General features: G+C 39.9%; 1 protein-coding gene across 10 annotated transcripts in view; it reads right to left on the bottom strand.

The window, feature by feature from the left end:
* KCNC2 (potassium voltage-gated channel subfamily C member 2) overlaps positions 1-21,050 on the bottom strand; it is a 197,719-nt gene extending 176,669 nt beyond the window's left edge. For 2 of the 10 annotated variants that reach the window (XR_009565465.1, XM_030866251.2), the window contains exons 1-2: positions 20,137-20,657; positions 18,280-18,979 (exon numbers count right to left, since the gene is read on the bottom strand). Coding sequence is in view for 9 of the 10 variants with exons in the window: in XM_030866251.2 (XP_030722111.1) it covers positions 18,280-18,960 (681 nt within the window). In the remaining variant the exon portion in view is untranslated. Of the gene's footprint in view, positions 1-18,279; positions 18,980-19,159; positions 19,286-19,471; positions 19,839-20,136; positions 20,666-20,914 lie in introns of those variants that run through there. The other 8 variants (XM_060306199.1, XM_060306197.1, XM_060306196.1 and 5 more) reach the window with 7 other exon arrangements.
* Positions 21,051-21,297: the final 247 nt, after the last annotated feature.

The raw sequence follows: 21,297 nt of genomic DNA, 5'->3' as shown, positions 1-21,297 counted from the left end.
CCTAGGCATCAGTAATTCACTAAACAAAAGTGATTTCAGGGCTTCCCTGGTGGCGCAGTGGTTGAGAATCTGCCTGCCAATGCAGGGGACACAGGTTCGAGCCCTGGTCTGGGAAGATCCCACATGCGCGGAGCAACTAGCCCCATAAGCCACAATTACTGAGCCTGCGCGTCTAGAGCCTGTGCTCTGCAACAAGAGAGGCCGCGATAGTGAGAGGCCTGCGCACCGCAATGAAGAGTGGCCCCTGCTTGCCACCGCAATGAAGAGTGGCCCCTGCTTGCCACAACTAGAGAAAGCTCTCGCACAGAAACGAAGAGCCAACGCAGCCATAAATAAATAAATAAAAATTTAAAAAAATTTTTAAAAAGTAATTTCAGTCTCCCCTGTGCTTCATGATCTTTACTCCCTTCATGTCTTTCAGAGAAGCATGCAATGGTATCAGGAATATTATCTTACATCATTTCAACACAGGGTCTAAACTTAGTGGAATTATAGTCAAGGCAATGATAGAAAGTTGTCAGCTGTGCTCCAAAAGCTATTGACAAAAATGCAAATAATCTCGGAAACTCTCCCACAGCCTCCTGGATTTTCTACCTATGATCCAATGAAAAGAGGCTCTCCTGTCCCAAGATCTAGGGATACAACAAGCATTTGAAAGATGCCACCAATTATTAGACTAAAGATTTTGCACATCAGCCTGCTCTCAAGCTTCATATGATAATAGTTACCATTTACAGAAGGCTTACTTTATGTTAGGCATTCTGCTACACACATTAAATGCATTATCTCATTTAGTTCTCATACCATTTAATCCTCATAATACGCATCTTATGAGGAGGTTCTTTTACAAATAATGAGACAAAATCTTAAAGAAGTTAATTATATCATCCAAGGTCATGCAACTAATATGTCGTAGGGCCATATTCAAATCCAGCTCTGTCTGATGCCAAGATCTCTACTCTTAGCCACCACAATATGCTGCCTCTTAAGAGAGGTTATGCTAGAACATAAATGGATTAGGAGGAAATTCAGGACAATTCTGAATCTTGGCTGCAGAATACCAAGAAAACTGGAGACTAAAGGTGGAAGTAGAAGTGGAACTTGCAGAAAGAGATGTCCTTCTTGGGGCCAAGATTTGTTTAGTGCTCCTGCCTGTGCTTATAGCACAGGGAATTTCCCTATTCTCTTTTTTCTTCTACTTTCATTATTTCTAAATATGAGACAGAAACCGCAGATTCTAGTGATCAAAATTGTGTATCCAAAAATTCTAAACGTAGCCAAGATAATTTTCATAGGTCAATGCAACAGAAAGATATCCTCAGATCTATGAATACCCACAAAAATATATCATACTCAACTCATTCTTAAAAAACAAATTTTAAAATATATAGCGTATCACAAAGAAGTGTTTCCAAATTGACTCAAAAATGAGAAATAATGACAGAAAGTAATAGTGGTCATTTTTTAAACAGATACAAATATATCTGAAAATTATGACCATAAATATAGTTACCAATTATATACATATAATAAAAATAAAAAATAAAAGATATATTAATCATAAAATGAATTATTGTTTACATATATGGCATATCCACAAAACCTAAAACAATAAACTGAAATACTATTTCTATCAATAAGGATTCAGTAAGATAACTATACGTATGATTAATATACTAAAAGTAGTTCTTACTCATATGCCATCAATAACTAGTTAAAATGTAATGGAGAGCAAGATCCCATTCACAATACCAACTAAACATAAAATATATAGTATAATACTTGAAGTAAACACATAGGACATATATGAAGTAAACGATATAATTCTTTTTTGAGATGTAAAACCAGATTTGAATAAAATCAGAAGGTACTGTGTTCCTGATTACAAAGATTAAATATTGGATAAAAAAACTCTCTATACCCCTATGACTAAAATTATCTTAGAGGAAATAAAAATAAAATAATTATAGTAAATTTCTAATAGCCTTTGGGGGACAAAATGGCTATTTTCTTTTTTCGTCTATTATATACTCCCTTAATTGTCCATAATAAGAACACTTACTTTTATGATTTAAGACTACTTTTTATTTTAAAAATAGGGTTTCCTGGGCTTCCCCGGTGGCGCAGTGGTTAAGAATCCACCTGCCAATGCAGGGGACATGGGTTCGAGCCCTGGTCTGGGAAGATCCCACATGCCGCAGAGCAACTAAGCCCGTGCGCCACAACTACTGAGCCTGCGCTCTAGAGCCTGCGAGCCACAACTACTGAGCCCACGTGCCACAACTACTGAAGCCCATGTGCCTAGAGCCCATGCTCCGCAACAAGAGAAGCCACCGCAATGAGAAGCCCGCGCACCGCAACAAAGAGTAGCCCCTGCTTGCCACAACTAGAGAAAGCCCGCGCACAGCAGTGAAGACCCAACACAGCCAAAAATAAATAAATAAAATAAATTTATAAATAATAAATTAAAAAGAAAAATAGGGCTTCCCTGGTGGCGCAGTGGTTGAGAGTTCACCTGCCGATGCAGGGGACATGGGTTCGTGTCCCGGTCTGGGAAGATCCCATGTGCCGCGGAGCGGCTGGGCCTGTGAGCCATGGCCACTGAGCCTGAGCATCCGGAGCCTGTGCTCCGCAACGGGAGAGGCCATGACAGTGAGAGGCCCGTGTACCGCAAAAAATAAATAAATAAATAAACTACAATGATCCCCTATCTTAAAAACATAAATTTGTCCTAAAATTATTCTGTTTTGAATACTATGATTTATTTTATAATTTTTATTTTATCTACTATCTCACAATGGTTTTTCCTAAAAACAATAAAGTTTTACTTGATGTCTATAATATATACAATATATTTGTATAAATGAAGGCTTTTCCAATTCCTTCTATTTGCATGACCACTATAATGTATATATGTTTCTTTAAATGTCTTTCTCAGTCTTCATATTTGCCACAATTTAGAGAGAATATCTGAGCATAATTAGGTTTTAGATGTAATGGTCTTCATTACTGCACTGGTTTGATAAACTGTATTTTAGGTAGCATGAGGAAAAAGTCACCTTGGATATTTCCATTATATTAAATGAAATGAGATAACAATACTCTGATGAATAAGGATCTTTTTTTTTTCTGTTCTCCTTGTCTAATTTTCTTGCTGCTACAACGTCCATTCTTCAGCGTCTTTTCTTAGAACACAGCACCCTTCACTGAAGGCCCCGTTTCCATGTAATAAGCAGGACAATCAGTGCCATCTATTATCGTCAGTCAGATGTTTCTCTGTAAAATAAGGACTAAGCATTTGGTCCCACTGGCAATGTCTCTGTGTAAAAAATTAAAGCACACTAATATGTAAACATTATTTCAGCTTGATGCTGTTACTTTATTGGGGAACTTTAAGTACCACAAACATCTGTTTAACCATCAATGTTCATGTTCTTACAAATGTATTTTCAGTGGACAGATGATAAATTAAAGTGTCACTGTTCTCCAAGTGATAATTTTCTAGGATTTTGTATTAATGTTAGTCTAACAAGCTTCTTATAGCAATGATAAAGTCACACACTACACGTCGGCTTTGAATTTCTTCACTAGGAATATATATTTGGGGACCAGAAGAGACAAAAAGTAGTTAAAGAAGGTGGGCCCAAAGAAGGTAAGAAGAAACAATGACTTTGTAGGAAAGAATCATAGAGGAATACATCCTTGTAGACAAGAGAACTAATGGAATTGTTCATATGGTAATAAAAACCCACTGAGAAAACTACCAGACACTGTGCATGACTCTGGAGAACAACAACAAGAACGGAACGGTGCCTCTACGCAGAAGTTCGTAACGAGTATGGGCAAGAAGTCTATATACATACAATCAAACTCTAGCCGAAGATAGTATACCTCATCTCCTTGACCACGTCTCATTAAAAGTGATGAAAAAATATCACAGGGATAGAAAACAGGAAACATTGCTATCACTGACCCAGAAATATTAAGATATAAAGCAAACAGAATTGAACGAATCGAGATGCAGATTCAGGGGAGAGGGAGAATGGAATTCAATACAGGTGCAAGAGGAAGCTTTTCTGGGAGTTGGTCCAATTCTTCCCACAGAGATCCAGAAGCCAGAGGAACCAGAGGCAACGGGCCCTAAGACAAGGAGCTGGCTGTGGGACAACTCCTTGGAAGTTCCTGAATTACTTTAGTGGCTGGCTACAGAATTTTCCCTCAGGATATAGCCAGCAAGAATAGCTCTCTAAATTATGTAGAGATTCAACAGTAGAGCAGACAGTTTCTATTAGGTGTGTTGGTGTGATAGAGAAAAGTAAAGTAAACTTCTTAGTACCTCAGATTTCCTCAAAGAGCATGGAGAAAAAGAAAAGAGAAAGGTCACCCTGCATTAACTGAAATTCACTAAATTTCTTTCCCCAAATACAGCTTCCTTTCTTAGGCCTTGAGAGGGTCCCTAGCTTGCCCACCTGCTCCTCCCTACACACCCTGAAGGGAATTCTTTGTTTCTGCATGATCCTGCCTATCTACCCACAAAACACTATAATCACCCCCACTCTCTTTCAAAGGAAAAGATATTTCAAGAAAATAAATACTATAAAAAAGAACAAAGGTGAAAGAATAGAAAAAAAATACCCACAGAGGGACCAGAGTTAATACCAGAAACGAGACAGAACTTTAAAAATTATTTAACTGGTATCTTCACAGAGATTCCTGAAGACACTCTATCCATTAAATGAGAACATACTGAAATGGAAAAGGAGAAGTCAGAAAATAAATGATTTACTGGATACTACAAAAATGTTGCCCAAATGGAAAAGTCAGTGTACTGGGTTAAATGGTATCAACCCACATGCATATTCACCCCAAACCTCAGAATGTCCTTATTTTGAAATAGCATCTTTGCAGAGGTATTGTAATTAGTTAAATTAAGATGCGGTCATACTGGGTTATTAAGGGCTATAATCCAAAAATTAGTGTCTTTATAAGAAGAGAAAACCGAGAGAGACACACAAGGAAGATCAGCTTGTGAAAAGGGTGGCAGAGATTGGAGTGACGTGTCTACAAATCGAGGAACACCAAAGATTGCCAGGAACCACCAGAAGCTAGGAGAGAGCCATGGAGCAGATTTTTCCCTCAAAACCTTCAAAAGAAACCAATCCTGCTGAGACCTGGATTTCAGACTTCTAGCCTCTAGAACTATGAGAGAATAAAGTTCTGTTGTTTCAAGACATCAAGTTTGTGGTAGTTTGCTACAACAACTCAGAGAAACTAATACAGCCAGTTAAATGCTGTAATACTGTATCTACAAAGTGATAGAGAAACTCAGAGGAAGAAATGAACTGCTTTTGAGAGAGTTTAGAAGGTGTCAAGTAAGACTTGATAATTATACAGGCTATTGAAAGATGACTGAATCAACTTGTTACATAGAGGAGGAGAAAGTATTCTAGGCTGTGAAAACAGTGCACAAATGTGCAACAGTGTGAATGCACCTCGTATTCAGGAATGGCAAAGCATGCAGTCTGACTGGTAGAGCTGTGAGAGCTATTATTATGTTTATGGATGATGGGCAGATTCTGGAGAGCCAGACTAAGGAAAATATAGTTTAATATGTAGCCAAAGGAAAGGGATAACAAGGTTGTAAGCAAGAAAATAGCATGGTACATTAATGCTTTAGAAGGAATTACTCTGCCTTGGATCTGAACACACCATCTTCTTCCCATTTTAACTCCTTTGGTGCCTGTTTTCATTTCTGCTTTTCTTCCTCACTACCTTTGCTCCTTCCTGGACTTTTATCTAAAGGAAATATTTATTTAAAGCAATTTAAAAGAGTATTTTAAAGCCACAGAATCTTATTGGTATTTTTTAAATCTCCAATTCACTTTAAGCTTCTAGCTTTGGAGTCTACATGAGCTACTATATTGAACTAGTCAGTTCCATTTCATAGAAATTATGCAAAAATTAATATTATTTTCTTGGGCTTTAAACGAAAAAAGCTGACATTTATTGTACAGAGGACTTCTTACTCCTCACCACCTTTTTATGGTGGTGAATTACTGCAACCAAAAAATTTAAGGGGCATACTCTGCATCTAATTTCACAACTATAAAATCTATGAAATAGCTATTAATAATCGAGTAATTGGTACTGAAGTATAAAAGATAAACCACAAAACATAATACAAAATATTATAGGGCTTCCCTGGTGGCGCAGTGGTTGAGAGTCCGCTTGCTGATGCAGGGGACACGGGTTTGTGCCCCAGTCCTGGAGGATCCCACATGCCGCGGAGCGGCTGGGCCCGTGAGCCATGGCCGCTGAGCCTGCGCGTCCGGAGCCTGTGCTCCGCAACGGGAGAGGCCACAACAGTGAGAGGCCCGCGTACCGGGGGAAAAAAAAAAAAAAATATATATATATATATATATATATATGTTACAGTGTTAAATCCCATGAAAGAATAACTGTTGATTTCTCAAATCATATAACCACTGACTCTTGAATTAGAAAAAAGTCATAAAGTTTGTCTTGTTCCATTGTGCGAACAGAAACTAGGGAGACATTCTTGACGTCTCTCTCTGCCTCATTCACTGCATGTAATTAATAGACAATTCCACTTTAATTATGTTCATTTTACTTCATCCCTCTGGCCACTGTTTTAATTAAGATCACAGGTATCTCTGACCTGGATTACTGCAATAACATGCTAAACTGCAGCTCTTCTGAGAAACTTGTACTCATTTTCCCCAGCCCCATCCCCTCTTCAAGTATAAAGGTTTCAGAATAATATTCCCAATTACAAACATGCCTGCCATTGCTCTGCTTAAAATCCTTCAGAAGCTCCCCACTACCACCAGAGGAAGACCAGACCTTCTCAACAGAGCTTACCAAGCCTCTGGATCCAACCTCAGCTTCTGTCTCCTGCCCTATCTCCGCATCCCTCACGCAACGCTGTAGCTGTCCTGAATTATTTACAGTATCTTGCACAGGCCTTGCCTTCTTTCCCTTTTAGGACTTTGTTTCAGCTCTTCTCTCTAAAAAGTCTGGCTATTTCCTCCTCTTCATCTTCTGGTACCAACAGAGGCATATTTCCTCCAGGAAGTCTTTTTCCCACCTTGGCAAGACTACGTTAACTTCTACTGGAGCTCTCCTGACACTGCACTATCATTTCCCTTCTGTTCTCCTCCAGGACACCACAACTCCTTAAAGGCGGGAAATATGCCTTTACCTTGCCACTCGTAAAATGCCTGGTATATAATACATACACATTAGATATTGTTCTAATTAATCACCCTTTATTCATTAGGGATAGAATTACTCCTACAATTTTCTGGACAGTAATCCAAGACCCATACGAAAAATCTCAGGAACAGACAACTTGTTTTTTTATGAACATTCTAAATGCTAGAAAGTTCCCTTAAGGTGGGCTATTGTAACCACGCTATCTCCCAAAATAAGCAATGCTTGTCGTAAAGAATAGTGATGATGATGACGATGATGATAATAATATTACAGCTAAAATTTAGAGAACCAGGCACTATGCTGGCTTCCGAACATGACTATGCTCAATCCACCCTTCTAACGATTCCTTGAGTCAGATAAAATTATTATCTCCCCAGTCCAGATGAAAAGAGGGAGGCTTAAAGAAGCAACTTTGTGAAAGTTACACAGCAAGCAATGGTACAGTCAGGATTCGAACTCAGCCAACTGAGTTTTAATTCACACCACTTCACTTCGCATTAATTCACTCGCATCTCAAAACCAACTGTCAGCTAGTCCTTCAACTCTTTGGCCTGAAAAAGAGCTGTAGTAAAAATGATATTAATAATAATAATAAAATTAAAAAATAAAAACCTAGTTAACTTTGTTTTAAACTAGTCTCTGAGTTCATCTGTCCATGGAACTCTTTTGAGGGGCAACATCTGTTAACACCCTGAAGAGCTGCAGATCTAGAAAACACACTTTGATACTGGTCCAAGCATGATTATTATCTTAATTCACTGTTAAATTGTATTTGCTTTGGCAGCAGTCACATCACAGTACTGTCATGTACTGGGTCAGTAGCCAACTACAACCCCAAAGATGTTCATCTTATCTGAATCCTATCCAAATCCTACTGCAGTGAGACCTGGGAAGTAAAAATTTTAGTCATCATCTTAAATTATTCCTATCTAAGTTTCAGAACCACTATTTTGGAATAAACTGAGATAACAGTGTTTATTCCTGCCCTGGACTGAATATCCATCTCATTAGAAAATCTCATTTATAAGCCCAGAAGCCCTCTCTTCCTCTGAAGCCTGTTTTCCTGCCTTCTGATCCTTTTATTACCCCATATAACATGGCATGGTATTCTCTGTCAAACTTCCATGTTTGCACACTACTCTGTTAACCTAATCCTTGATTGCTGGGAAAAACTTTATCTCTTGCGCGTTAACTAAAATCTCATCTCCTCTGTATAGGAGACTGGGTCCTTCCCAAATCTGTGTGTCCACACTATACCAATATCTCTATTATAGTGTTAATGCATTATATTGTAACTATGGACATACAGTTGTTCTTTTCCAATAGAATACAAGCATCTTGAAGGTAAATGCCAAATTTTAACCGTTGCATTCTCAGTACTAACCTAGTTTTGGCCAATAGTTGAAGCTCAATAACTGTCAGCAGAGAGATTCAAAGGCATTTGAAAACTTTCATCTTTGATGCTTCCAGTTTGTTTAGCTGAGAAAAATGTACTAATACCTGGTGACGGCATACTACTTCATCAACCAAGTGATGCAAGCCAAGGTAGAGGAAACACAAAATGTTGTTGACAAAGAAACCTAGCAGTGAAGCACAAAGTCAAGTACTCAAAAGTAAAGTTACCAAGAAATCACCTATATAGAGAAATTTAAGATGAATTAAATCCATGATTAATACATAAATAGAAAAATGAATAAGTATTGAAAACAATCACTAAATTTAAAAAAAACTAAAGAACTGATAGTATGCACATGTTACAACTAAAAACTGAGCACTGGACTCTCAGGAGAAGGTGAAACAACTAAAGAATCCTGTTTCTGAATTAAGACTAATCCATTTTGAATGTCATTGCAGCCTATTAGTACATTAAAATGTATTTGATTTCATTAATTTGCATGAATTTTATATCTCTAGCATTGTACTCTAAATATCAAAGCACAGTCAACACCATTTTGAACCTAGGAATTAAGCATAAGCTCACAAATGTTTCTCCATCATGATACAAATATGATGGTTGTTCAACTTGATGCACCCACTAATCATTTTATATGACCCTCATAGGTCACTCAGGCCTGATAATAAAGTTCCAGCTAAAAAAAAAAAAAAAAGGCTACTTGCTACTTTAGATTCCATTTGCACAAAAAAAGGGCCAGCTAAATCTCTGTTCTGTCCATTTCCTACTCAATTTATATGAAAGATGGGTTTCATTAAGAGTATTTTAATAATTTTCATAATTGCCCTCTCGCTGTTCACCCCAAGAGAGAAGCAGGACAATTTAAACAGTAAATCAAACTATAATGATGCATTGTTCTGTTTTCCTAAATAACAATTTTATCCAAATTAACATATTGGGTTGGCCAAAAAATTCATTCGGGTTTTTCCATAACATCTTACTGAAAAATCCGAATGAACTTTTTGGCCAGTCTAATAGTAAGGAAGCTTCCTCTTGCTATGATTACTTTGCCATTGTTTCCAATACAGTTATTACACAATATTCACTTTTAGCAAATGGCATTTTATCCTTAATCAATAAACAGAAATATAAGCAACTCTATACCTGAATTTCTGTTGTATAATTTACAAACACAGATACAAAATTTACAGAAATTCTGAATAATCTGTCCCTTTCATTAAGCCCAATCTGACAAACTACTCAATGAATAATTTTATATTCGTCCAAATTGTTTTTGCTTAAACATAATTCATAAACATGTCTTAAATTTAGAATTAACAATATTATTTGGATATCATGACAATATTATCTAGGATCACTTTATTTTATAAAAAAAAATTTGCATTTTATCATTTAGTGAATAACTTTCAAATTCCGGACAAAGTATTGGTGTAAAATAAGAGAATGTCTGTGGTCAAAAGGTGGCATATTTTCGTCACTTGGACTTTCCCCATGGAGACAACTCAAAGGAGAACACCTTCCGTTGCTGAGACTAAATCACATATCACTTGCCAAGAAGGGCTATCTTGACCTTTGCTCCAGTTTTTAAAGATATCAGCAACGTTGTCAGATACATAAAGAATGGCAAAGCTCCAAGATCTGATAGCAAACCCACCAGAGTATTCAAACAGAAAATGAAGATGACACTGAGGTGTCTGCATAGGATTTTCTTAATACATGAACACTGAGGAAATGTCAGATTACAAAGATGTCTCTATCATTATGAGCTTTCAGAAGAAAAGGTCAGTCAACTAACCATAGCAATTATGGAGTACTTTTTTTCCCAATATTACCAGAAACTTCTTCTGTTTTGATTCCCATAAAATGCATTCTTTCAAATATTCCAAAAATTATAATGCTGCTTTACATCCCACCACAGGGAAGGAAACACCACCTTTGGATAACTGTCTACTAAAAGAAGGTTGAAGGAAAAGTTTTTCTGTCCTGTATTTGCTGACCTCAAACAATATATAATCTCATTTTCAGATCTTAAAAACCATTCCAAGTATCTTTCACTCTGATTTACCAGTTATTCCTGTGTAAAGCCAACCATGATCTGGTTAATTACATGTGAGAAAAGAATGTTCTATAAAACACATTAACCATCACCAATAGGTTGAACTAGGGCTGCATTTAAAAATTCCAAAGGCAATAAGTCCAATAAAAGTAGAAAAACATATTACAAAAGACACACACACACAAGGATAAAGGGAAAAAACAGGAGGTAAGTGCACAGGCAGGTTAGTTTTGAGGCTTTAAAGGTAGTAGAACAGTAAGATATAGAACTGGTAGAGAAGGCAGCAATGGAAGGATTTATCTGGAGGGGATCTGGAAATAGAGGGAATATCTAAAACAGTGACAATAGGACATGGAAGAGGACAGACCCTACCCCAACTAACATACTTACTGCTTCCCAGAAGCTAAAATCTGTGCACCTAACGTTAAACCCAACCCAGACTAAGCAATCAAGATTGAATGCGAAGAGCACCAGGGGTCAGAAGATCTAAATTCTAGCCCTGCTACTGTCACTAACTAGCCAAGGCTATGAACAAGCCAGCTGCTTTTTCTGTGAGTTGAGGTAACTGTGTCAGGTGATCACCAGTTTCCTTCAAATTCTAAGTCTCATGCACACTAGAAGTCTGTTTTATATACCAATCTCATTCAAAGAGTATATATTATATATATAAATATACACACGCACACATACAAATTAATATTCTCAATCAAAACTTTAAGCAATACTCCCATGAGTCTCTTCCTTCATTTATCCATATAAAAATTTTATAAACATATACAAACCCTGAATGTGTATCTACAGTATGACAGTGAATATATGTTTTTATGTAAATATGTATATACTGAAATAGAAAAACTATTTTTTCCCAAAAGAGAAATATGGTGCCCTATATAATACCTACATATATTTCTCTTGAAATAGTCTTCATTAATGAGTACATTAAAATACAAGCTTATGAAGTGTGCTAGACAGCATACCATTCTCTATGCTTACTCTGATAGAATGAGCTGTGAAAGAGATTAGGACTAAATAATTTGACACTATTTTGTAAACACTTCAATGTGTTAGGCATACCTGTAAATCCTCAAGTGAGTAAGACTTTCCCTTCTGTATAAGATACGGGAAGGGGAAAACGCTGGTGTCTTTGACAAGGCTCTATTCAAATGGAAATAAAACTGAGATTATCTAATCAGTTATCCTTGTGGGTGGATGGGTATACACCTGCACTGAATCTTAGACTTAGGAAATGACAGAGCCGATCATCTTTATGGGTTTCATGACAGAGCCACAGCAAAATGATTTCCTGAGATCAATATGTGGTTGAGAGAAAGCTGTTTTCAATGGAAACAAGAAGCTAGGAGCTAACCTGTTTCTATGGTAACCAAAGCAGCAGTTACCCAACAGCTGTAGGGAAAAAGAAGGGCAGAAAGTTAAAATGCAAAAAACAAAAGAAATCCATACTAGTTTACCCTATTAGGGTGATGGTCCCTAGAGTACAATCAAAACCAGTGCAGACATACTGTTCCCCCCACCCAAGGGATTTTTAGCAATCACTATCCTTATTTTTCCTCCAAACCTCAAAATCTTAGAGCTGGAAAGAAGTTTGGATACTTATCTAGTCCAGTGTGTCATCCCCATTTTTTTCTTTCAGAATAAGGCTGAAGGATATCAAGACTCAAGAAGATGAAGTAAATTCTTTAAGGTCACACAGCTAGTTGTGAAATCAAGGTTAGTGCCTAGGTCTCATGGATTCCAACTCAGGCATTTTTCCAATGCTGTTTCCATATATTCTCTACTTCTAGTCTCTTCTCCTCCCAACACCCACATTTTATCACTTTCTGAGAAAATATTGACTACAGAGTATTGAAATTAATCACCACCCTTCAACCTATGAGAAAAGCAAAAAAGCAATGCTATCCTGTCATAAAAAAAAAAATCTTGACTGCTCTTCCAAAAGAAAAGCCCTTCATACTTCAAAAAGAATTGAATTAAGTTTATATCATACATTGATGGTTATTGTTTAGATTATGTTGCCACTCTATATTTCCTTATGGAGATCTGTTTTTATATGTTATCAGTCCTTTAGTGTCCTTTACTATTTCATTCAGATATACTTTAAAGGTTGCCATAATAAAAAGGATAAATGACTCAGAATTTGAAAAATATATGAGATCTAAAAACTGCATTTACTTTATTTGCAGTAGTAAAAATAAATAGTAATGATACATATTTCTAATGGGAAAGGTTGACCTGCATTTCTTTATAAACCTACATGTTTCCTTGTTTTCAGTTGCTTTGAAAATAAGCTTCTTGACAGAGAAGAAAAATTTCCTTGACTCTCATTTAGTATTGTCAACTCAGTTCTACAGATGAACTCTTGGGAAAATATAACAGAAAAAAGTCATACCTAATCTGTCCAGCTATTCACCTTTGGCATGCCTAATGCCCCAGCAATGGATCAGATCACCTAGTTTGTGATAAAATACACTACTGAAAATACAATTCTATTAGAGTTACCTGTTTTTTTTAAATTATATGTTGAATGAGGCACTCTCTGATCTTATCCAATGCTCAGAATATAAGAACAAAATTAATTTGTGAACTATACAATTAGTGGCCTGGAAAAGGTCAAAGGACACTTAGATGCTTATACAGCAAATGCAAACACACCAGACTATTACACCAAACTCTTTTTAGGGGCCTGAAGTTTGGATTTGCATTGTCATATGGTTGGTCATAACTTGTAATTAAAATGCAAGGGATGAAGACACTCGACCACACTGCAAATAATTCAGTTGTTTGGTTTATGTACATCGTTTAACATATTCTTCAATAATGCTGCAGAAAGAGAGTGTATAAATCACTTTGAAAAACAGAAAAATCAAGATTGAAAAAGCCTAATATTTTCACATATAAAATAAAGATTAACAATACCTTAAGACCATCATTTCTTTTTTTTTTTTTTTGGTCACCCCCTGCAGCTTGTGGGATGTTAGTTCCCCAACCAGGGATTGAACCCTGGGCCCTCTGCAGTGAAAGCACAGGCGTCTTAACCAGTGGACCGCCAGGGAATTTCTGAGACCATCATTTCTAGATGGAATATTTTCCTGCACATCTAGGCAATATTTCTATGTGAGATTTTTTTTTGAGGAAAACATCTATAATATTTCTGGAATTTTGTTTGTTGTTATTTTGTTGCATTTTTAATTGAATAGATAATGTTTTAGGAGATATCTTATTATAAATAGAGTGGCGAGCTTATTGAGGGCAAAGCACTATATCTTCTCATGTATTCCCAGTAGCTTACATAGTTTCTGGTACAGTGACTGCATAATCAGTATTCACTGACTAAATAAACATTCTAAAATTTTAATAATTAAGAGCAATATTTTATAAACAAGCTATATTTGACCATTAATTCTTTTAACTGGAGCAAGGCTCACAAAACAAGAATTAATACACTTTCTTTCTTTAATCTTAATATATGACTCAAATTGTCTTTGCCTTATTATAAGTTTTTTAAATTAAACGTTACACTTAAAGCTAGCAAATAGCTACTTAGATAATTTCTTTCCTGTTTTGTTTTGTGCTTTGAGGTAGAGGAAAAAATGGCCCATAAAAAGTAAATTACATATTTGCAATTCTGAATCCAATTCTAGATATTTAAGTTTAAATTTTAATAGTTTTAAGGAGTATATTTTAGTAATGCTGTGGAAATAAACAATTTAAAATACTAATAAAGTATATTTTCAAGATTATAAAAATGGTGGATTCACTATCATAATCCAAGTATAGTCAGGATTAACTGCTTATAGTGGTATATAGATAAAGGTCTGGAGAACATATACGAAGTGATCCAGACCCACACCAAAAAGCCAACATCTTAAATGTGGTTCTATGGCAGTTTTTTTGTTTTGTTTTGTTTTTCTTTTCTAAAATTCTCTTTGAGAGTTAAAAAAAAAAAAGGTCTATCAGGTAATCAAAGATACACATGCTGCCAAGGAAGGGCCACACTCTAGACCAGAACCTAATTCAATCACTTTCCCTCCTTCCCCCAAAAAATAAGTGAAAAGAAGAGGGAGATCTAATATAACCACTCTTAGCTCTGTAATATTGGGAAATTTTGCGCTTATATTATCTTTCAAACTTCTAAAAAATCTAGAAGTTCTATTAAAGAATTTCTGCCTGGTGCCTGTTCACTTACTATTATATGCCTTCATAGGAAAGTACATACAAGCTTCATTTCCTTCTAAAACTTAGACATTAAATTGGAAATATACAATGCAGAACATTTTTACAAAAACATCTATGCCTCCTTGTTTTTTTACTATTTGTAAATATCACTCAATGGCATCAACGGAATAATCTCACCTTTTCTTTCCTGATCTCATTTGCTGAACAACAGGTTTCCATGACAACTTATATTTAAATTTTTATAAATTTCTATTTTGGAATACTATTCTTAAGGATACAATTCATAAATGAAAAGTATAAACTTATTTACCAAGTTAACCTGAACAATTTAGACCTCTCAAATATGTATTTACATCATAAATTAAAAGTAATAGAGGAGGGGGAAATGCCAACCAAAACAAAAGGCAAAAATACAATGTTGTAGAATTCAATTAATTATCCAGTTCCTATCACTCTTGTTTCAGTCTGCCACTTTAGATCATAAAAGTTAGAAATTAAACATGTCTATTATAAAATTGAGCTAATCTCCTCAATGTTGGGAAAGGATAAGGACAATGTTGAAACAGGTGTAACAAATTGAAAATAGAATTTGGACAGTTAAAATTGTTCATCTCAAGTATATCAATAAAAGATGAACTAATGTAAAATGAAAAGTAAGAGGGCTTATAAAAGTTAAATACTTCTATTAAGAATGAGACTTGTGACAGTAAGACCACAGCTAAAACAAACCACTTGATAATTGATTTTATGTCTCCTAGAATCATGTCCATGCAAAATATAATTTCATCCAGTGACCTCCCAATGTAATTCTATTTATCAAATTAGTCAGATAACATTGTCTGTCAATCACCTGAACTAAAAGTGTCCATATAAAAATATTAAATCACATTTAAATAGAATGGTGACTTCTGAGTATTCTTCAGGCAACCCCTAATAATTTGAAAAGGGATTTTCTTGAAGACAAGTCCCACAAATGTTAGCCAATCTGAACAAAAAGGAAAACATTACATATCAACTGGTCAATAAAAATGGAAAGTTAAAACAGGGTTCATTTTAAGAAAACTGGAATCCCATATTTGCACTCTAACGTTGGGTGGTACAGCCAAAGACCTGGAAAAAAATATATATATACACACATATGTCATAGATGACCTTTCGAAGTTAGAATTCTAGTGACTGTCCTATGCTGCATTAAATCTCAAGAGCAACACTATATGCAGAGATTTCACAAGCCAGACAGTCAGTTATAATCAGTGGTTGTGGTGGAAAGGGCCTGGGGGGGATGTCATGAGACCTCCAGCATAATTTTGGCTCTGCTAATAACTCGCTGTATGACCTTGGCCCTCACTTAGTATCTGCAGTCTTCATTTTCCTCATCTACAAAATACAGGGTCCTCACGAGGTGATCTCAAAGAAATTTTCCATGTCTATGATTCTGAGCTGATTCTGCTTCTAATGGCTCTTTGACCTTGTATTAATCTCTAATCTATCTGTGTTCTTTTCCTCACCTAAAAGGGATGCAGGTCAAATCCTTAATATTACTACAATGAAATCTTAGTAAGATTTTTAAAAAACTATTTTCAGTTCAATAGTCTAGCCATTGACCAATAATCAATAGAATCAATTACCATAGCAATAATAAAAACTGAACATCTTAAAGTTTTTGCTGTGCAACCTGGTCTACAATAAAATGTATTCTATTATTATGAGGAAAGATAATAAAACTTCCTGTCTTTTTTTGTACCACATAAAATAAGAAAATTATAGGATGAGTCTGAAAACAAATGCAGATTATCTTTTTAGCTGCCAAGTGGAAAGAGCACTGTAGCACTCGGCTGAAATCCAAAACAACAGAGGTAAGGGTCATGAGTCTATGATTTAACTTAAATAAATAATATGCACTTTTTTTTCCCTGAATGCCAACTCTTGCTGAATTTATAGAATGGTCTTAGAAGGAAGATTTCAGAGTTGAAGTTAGTAATTCTACATTCAAATATGAGAACATGGGCATACTAGAATTTATGTATGCATTTAAATACCAGATCCCATAAAGTAGCAATGCTTTAAATTGTCTCTTTGATATTCTATTTCAAATTGAAAACAAAACATATCCTCAGACTTCTACTAAAGTGGTATCAGAAGCACATCTTCTGACATGTTATCAGCTGCACAACATCTCAGATGCAGAGACTTCTGACATTCAGGGGAACACAATAATGAGGATATAACCAAAGTTAAGCTGGGAGAATTCCCATTCTGCCCAAGGGGAATCTTTTCTGGGTGTCAGAAGCAAACCAGACACATGCAGTTACAAAGATTTAACTAAATACAGTACTCTGTTCTCACATATAATTAAAAACCATTCACATACTGTATAATTTTGGGTTGTTTATATTTCTTTTCTTTCCTTTAAAACTAGAGAAACCATTATTAGTTACTTTTATAATCTCTTCATTGGGATTTTGAAGAATTAATCGTGGGTATCAAGGACTAAATTTAAACTGTCACTCAAGCTAAAGACTGAAAAGAAAAATTGAGGATGGGATCACAATCTATAGAGTATAATAAAGTTGCCTACAATCTAAATTACCCAGTCTTTAATTTAGAGACTCCCACTAAACCAGGATCACCAAAGTGACCAATTGGCGTTCAACCTGTAGAAAACACAGATACAGCACAAGGGGAAAGGCATCAGACTCCAAAATTCACTGTGCAGGTGGGCTATCCCGTCAACTCACGGGGACAAGCAAACCCAGCACTGCTCTCTCTTGGAAGGACACAGGGGCAAACAACATTCGGGAGATTTTCACAAAATGAACCTCCTGGCACACCCTCTCCCGGCCCAACCACGGACATATATTCCATTTCTCCTCTACTGTCCTCAGATTAGATCCCTAATTGGAGCCACTGCTCTGGGGGAGTCAGGTGCGCAGCAGTGTCAGGTCTCACTGTAAAGGTCCAATAGTGATGACCAGAAGGCCTGAAGGGCCATCCGAGCTAAAGAAAACGTTGGAACAAGAGTTAGAAAAAGAAACTCAACAGAAAGTGTGATAGCGGTTTCAGAACAGGGGTCCGGACAGACTCGCCCAGAGTAGCCGACATTTGCCCTTTCGGTCCCATCTGCTGAAGTAAATCTCAGTTGCAGTTGAGGAGGAGAGGAGGGGGATGCTGGGGGGCGGGGGGTAGGGAGCAGGGAGGATCGGGGCCAGAGTCCCTGAGTTTACCCTGCACGGGAGGGGCCCCTCGTCTCCTGGTTGGGGAACCCTGTTCTCTTCTCCCCCTGCCCCCATCCCAGAGGCCTCGGCGGAAAAGAACAGGAAGTTGCGGAAGGAGTTGGGAGAAGTTGGCGCAGCAGGGAAGGGGGCGACTCTGGCCTTACCCTGGCGGCTCTGGACGAGTAGGGGTCCTCAAAGAGGGCCCACATGCGGGGCTGCAGCCTCCTCCAGCGGCCGGACTTGCCGTCGGGGCCCCCCAGGCCCGCGGCGTCCTCGATGCCAAGCCTCTTGGCCGCCAGGTCCTCGTCGTCGCCAGGGTCGCCGCCGATGAGGTCGGGGGTCTCGAAGATGTCGAGCGCCTCTTCGGCGTCGCGGTGTTGCCGGTAAGTCATCCAGCAGCAGGGCTCCACGTCGGTCTCGTCGATGCCCCAGAAGGCCAGCTCCTCCTCGAACAGCGGCCCACACACGTCGGCGGGGCAGTGCAGCTTGCCGGTGCGGTAGTAGTTGAGCACATAGGCGAAGACGCCCGGGTGCCGGTCGAAGAAGAACTCGCGGCTGCCCCGGGGGTAGTCGCCGCCGCCGCGGACGCTGCAGTTGCCCGCGCCGCCCTCGAAGCAGCCGCCCGGCCCGGGGGACAGCGGGGGCGGTCGCGGCGGCGGCGAGAGCGTAGGGGGCGACGGCTGCAGCTTGTCGCCCGCCGCCTTCAGGCAGTCGCCCTGGGGCTCGGAGGCGGCGAGAAGGGCCAGGCGCGTCCCGGGCAGGGTCTTGAGGGTGCTGCGGTAGGTTTCGTGCCGGGTGCCCCCGACATTGAGGATCACCCTCTCGTTGTTCTCGATCTTGCCCATCTCTGTGCCTTAGACATGACTGGGGGAGGCGAACACAGCACCAAGTTAAAGATCTCGGCCGGCGGAGCCGCGCTGTGACTCCCACCCCCACTCCCAGCCCGAGAGTCCCAAGATGCAGGGCTGACAGAAAGGCGAGGGGCAAAGGGCCCTCCCAGGATGAGTTTGGCGCCCAGCCCTGTCCCCGCCTCAAGCATCATACCTTTCCCAGGTTTCTAGAGAACTGAGGAGATAGCAGTCCGAATCTTCCTTGACCTTCCTTGACACCTTTTACCCACCTCACACCTTTCTCCCTCTGCTCTGTCTCCTTCATCTTTTCACCCTTCACCCTCTCTGCCCTCTGTCCTCTCTCAAGTCTCACCTGTTCCCAGCCCCTAACTCTCCCCCTCTCTCTCTCCCCAAACCCCTTATCTTTCCCTCCTAAGTCCTCCCCTCCCCCTCTCCCCACCCCCCCGTCCTCTCCCAGTGACCCGTCCCTTTCCTCCCTCATAGTCCGAGACCCTCTCCCTCCTACCCTCTCCGGGAGGCTGTTCCCTTAGGCAGGGAGTTCTCTCTGCCCAGGCAACTTGGCAGTGTTGGGTGAGAGACCCCCAGACTGGGCGGCGAGCCCCCACTAAACGCGTACTCTCGGTGAACTCTGGACAGCCCGCTGTTGCCGGCTCGCGGGGAGTGCCCCTTGCGCGACCTCTACTCCCCTTCCCGGGCCAGGCAAATAGACTGAACGCGGAAGTCAGAGCAAAAAAAAAGTCCCTGCTGGTGCCTTTCACCAGGGAGACCTCTCCCAAATTTCCTGATCCAATTTCCTTTTCACATTACTGCTATTGTTGAAATTATTACTACTTGGGAAAGGAAACTACTGACTAGGATCCATTTTGGGGAGCAGAAGTGATCAGTGCATCCCACCCCATCCCCCTTTCCCAAGAAATGCAAACGTCTTGCGGGCGGAGGGGTGCTTTCTAGGAGGAGCGAGGCCCGGGGAAAAGCTGCTGGAGGCACACCCCCTGCATCCCCGAGCTGGGAGTCCTGGCTGACAGTGTCCCCGTTTCCGATCTCCCAGCCACCTCTCCCCTGGGCTTCACCTCTCCAATCCTACTGCGGAACGGAGGGGGGATGCCTGCCTTGCAGGGTCAGCACGCCCTTCCCGGCAAATCAGCCCCTTGCCCTCCCGCCTCTAGGTACCTTAACGAGACCGAGAGAAAAGTGGTTCTGCTATGGTGTCCGAGTGGACGAGGTGCTCCGGGCAGCCGGACGGAGTCCCGACACCCAGCCGAGCCGCCCTTCTCCAACGAGAAACTACTTGTTGGCGTTTTTCGGGTTCAGGTGGCTGGGCCGCTTCCCGTGGCGCTGGGCTCGCGGAGACAGCCCCCGCCGGCCGCGCGCCGCGCCACCCGCCCTCATTGTGCGAGCTGCTGTGGGCTCGCTCCGCGCCAACCTCGGCGCCCAGAGTCACCATCGCGCGGGGCCGGGCGGACCATGGAGCTCGGGGCGGGTCCAGCCGACGCTCCGCGACCCAGCCGGGAGCCGGCAGAGCAGCCGGCCTTGGCTGCCGCGGAGCTGACCCGACGTCCGGAGAGCTCACCCACTCGAAGGTGAGACCACCCGGCTCCGACTTGGACCTGCAGGTCTCGCTTCTCCCCGCTAAGCAGCCGCTGCTGGAGCTGTCCCTTCCCCGCCGCTCGCCTTCAGCCCCCGCCGCCAAAGCCCAGAGCTCAGGGAACGGTGGGTGGTGGGTGGACCTGGGGAAGCTCTGTTGTACCAACCAGGTTCCTCTATTTTTCTTCAGTGAAGCTGTATTCCCACCCTCTCTGGAGCGTCTGTCTGCCTTATTTACACCCCACTGTCTACACCCTTTCTCTTCCTGCTGCCGCACCCCTCCCAACAAGTGAGAGAGAAAATCTAAGACAAAGTGCATTTTTTTTTTTCTTAATGGCAGCTGAAGGGAGAGAGCTCTACTTACAGGTGACAAGTGTGTCCGGTTTCTCGCGTCTTATCCATGGCTCTGGCTTGTTCTTTTCAGTGAAATGTAGGTCTCCAGTCACCACATCATGGTTATATAAAACAAAACAAGTTTTAAAAGTTTATTCCAGGAACATAATGCTCTAGCAAGTAAAAATTCAGGTTTATCAGAAGCTAAAAAGACAAGCTACAGATATCCAAGTAACGAAGCAATGATCTCTTTAGCCAATTTCTCCCTTTCTCAAATTTTTATTGCACCTTGTATTAGTTTGCTAGGGCTGTCATAAAAAGCACCACAAACTGGATTGTTTAAACAGCAGAAATTTATTATCTCACAGTTCTGGAAGCTAGAAGTTCCAGATTAAGGTGTTGTCGGGGTTGGTT

The sequence above is a fragment of the Globicephala melas genome, chromosome 10 (genome assembly GCF_963455315.2).
Source record: "Globicephala melas chromosome 10, mGloMel1.2, whole genome shotgun sequence".
Classification (NCBI taxonomy): Eukaryota; Metazoa; Chordata; class Mammalia; order Artiodactyla; family Delphinidae; genus Globicephala; species Globicephala melas.
The sequence above is the reverse complement of the archived record's forward strand: the minus strand, read 5'-3'. Positions and strand labels throughout refer to the sequence as shown.